General features: G+C 37.0%; 1 protein-coding gene across 1 annotated transcript; it reads right to left on the reverse strand.

The window, feature by feature from the left end:
* Positions 1 to 201: 201 nt before the first annotated feature.
* TRMT9B (tRNA methyltransferase 9B (putative)) lies at positions 202 to 6,302 on the reverse strand. Its single transcript, XM_026088312.1, has 3 exons — positions 6,149 to 6,302; positions 2,752 to 2,925; positions 202 to 1,238 (listed from the first exon to the last, which is right to left on the reverse strand). The coding sequence occupies exons 1-3, from the start codon at positions 6,300 to 6,302 to the stop codon at positions 202 to 204; spliced, it is 1,365 nt and encodes a 454-aa protein (XP_025944097.1).
* Between the last annotated feature and the right edge of the window lie 603 nt (positions 6,303 to 6,905).

The raw sequence follows: 6,905 nt of genomic DNA on the forward strand, positions 1-6,905 counted from the left end.
AAATATTGTTAACCACTTACATTTCTATATACAGAACTTGCATTAGATAGATATATAGGTAGATAGAAAGTAAAATTGAAAATGGATGGCACACAACTACATGAGATTGAAATTCCATGTCATAATGATCACAGGAACACCAGAAGCATCTTATTTTTTAAAATCCCCAGTTACTGAAATTCCGTTTTGTTCTTTTTACAGCTATTTCCCTTTTTTCTCTGCAATAATGCACCAGTTTCCATGGTCATAGCAGGAAGAAAGTATCTGAAGCTCAGGCATATTCTCTTCTACCAGAGAGCACAATTCCCCTTCCCGAAAAACATGATAATAACGCATGAAGGCTTTAGTATCCAGTGTGTCAGCAGTTTGGTCCCCAAAAGACACTGCTGAATCCAGAGCAGAATCAGTGGAGTCAGTTGTTGAAGTTCTTTTGAAAAATTTGCTGGCATTAGACTTACCAGCATTATCTTTGTTAAAACTGGAGCTGTAGTCCCTGTCTTCCATTGGGCCACTCACAAACGAAATTTCTTCACTTTTGTTCTGAATTACACTTTGGTGTCCTCCATTTAGATTTAAATCCTTCAGTGCATCTGTGGCCGGTGACCATGCTGGTTTTTTGAAAGGCAGGTTTTCCACGAACACATCGTCATCATCTAAACTTTGTTCTTTTAACAGTGCCCCAGGAGGACCGAAATCCAAACTGCAGTGTCTTGAATGCTGAATGGATATGGCACTGTTTGCCCATTCTCCTTCATTCTTCAGAGGCTTCATCTTCTCAGTTTGCTTTCTCAGGGCTGATTCATCCAAGGATCTGGAGAAAAACCATGAACGGAAAGATCTTCCTAGAGCACTGTAAAATCTGTTTTCATCTTCAGAAATGTTCATGCAGCAAGCTCTGGACAGGCAATGGTCCATATTGCGGGAATGTTTTGAATCAGTATCTGACTGCAGATTGGTTGGATAGCTGCAATCAGAGATGACCAGCTGTGCAGGGTGTATATCTTGGCTTTTTACAGTGTGCACAAACTCACCCTTATCTCCAGATTGATTCGATTCTGAAAAATGCCGTGAGCACAAGGCCTTATTCCAAGGAACAAATACGTCTTGTTTCTCAAAGCGGCGATTCTTTTGTTCCATAGCCCAAACATAAATCATCATCTGGCCTCCAGGTACCAATACCCTTGCCATTTCCTTTATTGCTTTGATTCTTCTTTGTTTAGTTGAGAAATGATGGATCACTACAAAAAAACGAAAGGCATTATATATTGAATATTAGCATTATGTATTGACATAGCATTTCCTGCTTCAATCTATTCTATGCATTTAATCATTTTAGTTGCCATATCACAAGTATCACTCACTGCAAGCCAGCAACAGTGCCATATTTATTGGTAACACCGTGCAAGTTTACACTGGATTGCTCTCTTTCACAACAAACAGAACCTGTGAGGTCCCTATCTAAGCAATTCATTTTATGAATTAAATATTCTCCATGATTAAAATTATATAATCACTTTGGTGATTCTAAAGAAATATAAAGCCTATAAACAAGATTATACTGGCAAAGCCAAGAAGAGTATTTGAATATTTACATGAGTATTTGTCATTCTCTGGAAAGCGATGAAAACACTTTGTTTAGAATTAGATGGCTACAGGTATATCAAATCTCTGTTCAAGAGGGATTAAAATTCATTATTGTTAAACATAAAAAAATGCCACTTGAACATTTAGTCTGGTCAGGCCTGTAATTGGTATAAATATTACATACGTAGGCTATCCTTCAAAGTGGGTTGATCTGATAGCACTGAGATTATACTACAATACCTGAAATGTGGATATGTCTCACTGGCTCACTGGCTCACCAGTTAAAACGAAAGCAAAGTAATATAAATCCTGCTTGCATATTAGTCACCGTTTCTTTGCTTTAAAATTTTGTGCATATGTGAAAAGTACACTTTAAATTACATTTCTGACATATTTTGAGTAGTTTCTTGATTGTCACAAATAACAACTTTCATGCTTTATAATTTTGTTCATATGATGAAACGGTCTGAAAGGAGCTCAGGGAAACAGAGAGTTAAAAAGTAGACTGTAACTGGATTCTCCCTCTTGCTCTCTTCCCCCCCTTCCCTCTCTCTCTTTCTTTCTTCTCATCTTTCTTCCTTATCTACTCTTTTCTCACTTTATACCTCTCAACTATGAATAATATTTTCAAAAAGAAGGATCAGAGAATTAAGACTTTGAGATTCTTGACTCATTTTAGACAACAGGCACTTGGATGGCTCTAAATTCTTACTTCATGACTATTTTAAGACAAATTTGTATTCACAGCACATGATAGTTAACATGAGTTTCAGGTCCTGGTCTAGACAAAGCAAGTTTTCATTTCAATGCATTTGCTGGTCAAAACAGATCCTAAGGAGGAACCAAGAGTTTATCTTGACCACCTAATGTGTTTAAACTGTAAGCAGCTTTGTTTATACTAGTTTTTATTTGTTTAAAATGCATGTTGGAAAGAAATCTTTTCTCCACAGGGCAGACAAGGCCACATATAAACAAACAAATGATCCACATATTTCCCTGGTCAACAGCACCACTATGCAACGGCCCTAATTTTTTTTCATGTTTACTACATTCACTCCAGTAATATCTGCAATGATCTAAGGGAATTGTTTCAAAACAAACTTAACCGAAAAGGATCCATAAGATTTCCCATCTTTTGTGGGGCCAAATACATGTATAATCTCTTACCTCCAATGGAAATGACTGCGTTGAAGCACTGATCCCTAAAGGGAAGGTTAAGGTTGTCACATACCAGAACTTCATCACCTTTCCTCCTTGCAATCTCTATCAATGGTCTACAGTAATCACAGCCGAGATTATACACCTGACTGTTGACACTGAGATACTTTCCAGTTCCACAACCTGAAAAGAAAAGAATACTCTTTACTAGAACAGAAGTCGTGTTATGAACACTTGCTATTCCTTCCAAAGCAGCGAAAATATTGGGGGAGAGGAGAGTGTCTTTCCTAATCCTAGAGTTTCCTGGAAAACAAAATCTGGGTTTGCTCCTACCAGCCTAACTCCCAAAAGATTCATTTGGACTGTTTGAAATTGTATGTTTACACCATTAGGAATGGCATGACATAAACATCACCAACAAAAATCTCTTTGCATAGCCCTTTGTAATACCAGGTTATGCATATTTCTTTGGGGAAGAAGGGTAAGTGCAGGTGGTGGGTACTGACAGATCCTCTGCAGCCGCTCTTGCATACTGCAGAACAAGAGAAAAGCCATGCTGGTTCAGACTGACGCTCTATATAATCCGGTATCTTGTTTCCAGCAGTGACCATAAACAGGCATCCAGGAAAGAGCACGAACAGGGTAAGCATCTATGACCCTTTTCCTCAGTACCCTCCCAGCCTCTGACTACTTTCTGCTTAGGGGTTTTCCCGAAACTAATATGGTTTGTCTTTTTAGTAAGCTGCAATAGATCTCTCTTCCAATACAGTCTCTGCTAAATCCCATGCACTACATCTCAAGAGCATCCTATTTATAGGGGATGCAAGGGAGAAGGACTAATGAAGACATTGATCCATTGGCCCACACCTAGGCCTCCATACGGGAGCCATCATAGGCCATGCTTCATGTCCTGTTAACAACCCCACCAATATCCACAGACACATAGAGCTCTGTGACTGCAAAGCAGAGGAAAAGATTTCTCTCCAAGAAATCCTAAATGACAACTGTGATTGACACAGGTCAGAGAGGAGAATTTTAACTTCAGATACAGACTTGAAGATAACTGTGATTCACGAAAATTTCTCCCAGGTTGCAGACACATTCTCTTTCTCTGTTTCAACACACGTGAATGTAATGAACAGTTCCAGAATGCCTTCCACCTAAAAGTGTGTCTCCTAAAGGACTGTGCTTTACTAAATTGAAATCTTTCAGAGTGTTCTTCAATATTGTATGCATAACGGGCACTTTTCAAAATTAGATTAGGAAACATTCACTGCAGTTATGGGTCAGTAGTGAAGAATAATTTCTGAAAGTTGACAGCCAAGCAAGGGGGTAGCAGCTTGGCAAAGAGAACCATTGAAGTATTGGAAATTCAATTTAAAGGCCTGGAGTTATCTTTAGAAACATCACTGCTTCTTGCAGCGCTGCTGCTCTTGTTGATGTTAATGTGCACCATTATCTACAGAGACAGCACAGGAACTGTTGGAGAGCAGCACAATACTGCAGCAGTGAAAAAGAGCACATTTCTAAAGCAAAAAGCAAGCATCATTCTTTGAAGTAATACTTGATATAAATGAAAAAGATTAATATTATTAATGCAGTTCAAGGATGGTATGCAATAAAACATGAAGCTCTACATGTTAGTAAGAAAGTGTGAGTTTTAAAATTAGTATAAGATATTATTGGTTATTGTGTTTGTAGTAGGAACACACTCAATTAAACATGTAAGTTATGTGTATAGTAATTTAGACATTTCAGCTGCTTAATACACAGCTTTTGGCAAGCTGCTTAATACACAGCTTTTGGCAGAGTGTTTTTTAATCACAGAGGGTATTCTGGACTATGGGGTCCACTCTGGAATGAAGCCAAATAGTGATAATACTCCTGATACTCTGAAATTCTACATTTACAGGAGATTCACTTTAAAGTGAGTCAATAGGAGGATGGATTCCTTCATGAAGCTATTAGCCATTGCCATGCTATTATCATTTATTCTGACAAAGGAACAATAATAAGGCAATTAGGCAAAAGGATGTTTTATTCTGCTATCATTATCATGCTTCATGTAAAGCTAGCACACAAAAATATTTTAATATTAATATTTAATATTAGCATTAAACAGAAAAGGAAATTATCAGTTGATCATCCCATTTTGAAACTTTTGATGCCACCAAGCAACCCTCCTCCAGAAATGCATACCAAAAATGAATGCTATAGGCAGATTCCTGTAGGTCAACATTAAGCCTCATAAAAGTAAGTGCCTTTAGTGCCTGGATGGGAATATTCTTATTGGCAACCTGTAAGTAGCTACCTTCTCTGCAGATGCATCAGACACATGTTAAAATTATTTCAGCTAAAACTGTAAAGGGGTGATCTTAAGCTTTCAACAGGCACTGTGATGCCTGCTGGTGCAGCCTCAAAGAACTTCAGCAAGGTTTCAAATAATTCCTAGAGAGGTGACAAAAAATTTTGGCTGAGAAATATCGTTTTAAGCTGACTATTGGATGAGTGGATACTACAGGATATTTCCTGGGATGATTAGTGAAAATGGTGCAGACACAGAAAATAAGATACATATTCATAATAATAGGAGCCGAATATTTTTTGTGAGGACTGGGCTTGACAGCAGCAGGAGAGCTATCRTGATCTTTAGATTATGGTCTATAAGATCTTTAAGGAATGCTTTCCTCTGATAGGACTAGGCAGATATGTTATTTATTTGTACATGTATTGTAATTTGCTGTGTAAAAGTGCTTTATTAGGCTAAAGAGTAGGGAAAATCCAGTGGTGCAAAGGAACATTCGGTTTGGAGTGATGTACTCTAAAGGTGTGAATTCAGCGGAAACACACCAGGATCTGGAAACCCCAAAAGAGTTTGTAGGTTCACCGGTTGGTCAAGTTATAAAATGAACATGTAGAGAACACAAGACCATAGCAAAAAAACGAGTGTTTGGTGCCCATATTCAGGATCATAGGGAGATTCTCACATGATTATTATTTTTTTTTAAACAGTGAATACATCAGAAGATTTCTTTCAAATTAAAGTCTGGACAGGAGGAGTTTTAGAACAAATTAATAAAATGAAAAATGAAATAATTAACCTATTAACACTGTTTTTAAGAAGGTCTGAAGGGGAACCACAGACCACTAGGTCTAGGCAGGGGAAACTGGTAGATTAAGGCTTACCTCAATCAAAATTAGTTAAAAATTGTATTTATTGGCTACCTGATACACTATCAAAGTGGTATATGGCATCTAATACAAGTTTTAAAACAAATTTAAAACCATTTTTTAAAGATGATTTTAAAAGTTTTAAAAACAATTGCTCTGGAAGATACATACGATTAACGCATAAGCTAATAAAGTTTCTAGACAATATTTCAGCGCATCCAAAGGAATGGCTTACCTATGTCTGCAACGAGACTGCCAGGCTTCTGTTCCAGCAGAAAGTGACGGACACGAGGCCACGCTTTGCTCTGCAGATCGTTGAAGTAGGCGGCTGTATTTTCATATACACTATGCACATGCTGCTTTTCTAGCTGGGTAGCCTCACGTTCCATCCTGGAAACAATGAAGAACTGTTATGTACAATAAAACATGAACTGTTGTAGTGTAGATTTTATATTTTATAGTTTTTTATAATTCATGACCCTGTAAGCTTACATTTATAAAATCATTAGAGTCATTTAACAAACATTGTATTTATAAAACGCTTTTAATCAAAGGGTCTGATTTTATTTTATTTTAAAGTCAAGAAAAATTTTCAACATAACATCATGCCTTAGGAGCATTATATAACTACATGTGCCTATTCAATAGTGTGCATATTCCTAGGCAAATTCACCAATGTAGTCAAAAGCAGCTCTGCTGTAAAACAGAGCATATATCCAGCAAAAATACAGACTGATTAAAAACAGGAAGTAAAGAATAGACTTTCCAGTTGAAACTAAGGTGTGCAGATAGATAGAATGTAATTATTTTATTTGAAATATAGCCTGAACCCTGAAACCAAAGTCCCTCAATCATGCATAAATTATCAGTGGTTTATCTAACCTCTAAAAGCAGTGAGTTGGTTTGAAAATTTTCAGCAACATAACATTTCAACAAAAATCATGATTTCCCTACCACCACTCTATTAACTTAATTTGTTAACAAAGTATTTT

This window comes from Apteryx rowi, unplaced genomic scaffold (genome assembly GCF_003343035.1).
Source record: "Apteryx rowi isolate R43461 unplaced genomic scaffold, aptRow1 scaffold_761, whole genome shotgun sequence".
In the NCBI taxonomy this organism is placed as follows: domain Eukaryota; kingdom Metazoa; phylum Chordata; class Aves; order Apterygiformes; family Apterygidae; genus Apteryx; species Apteryx rowi.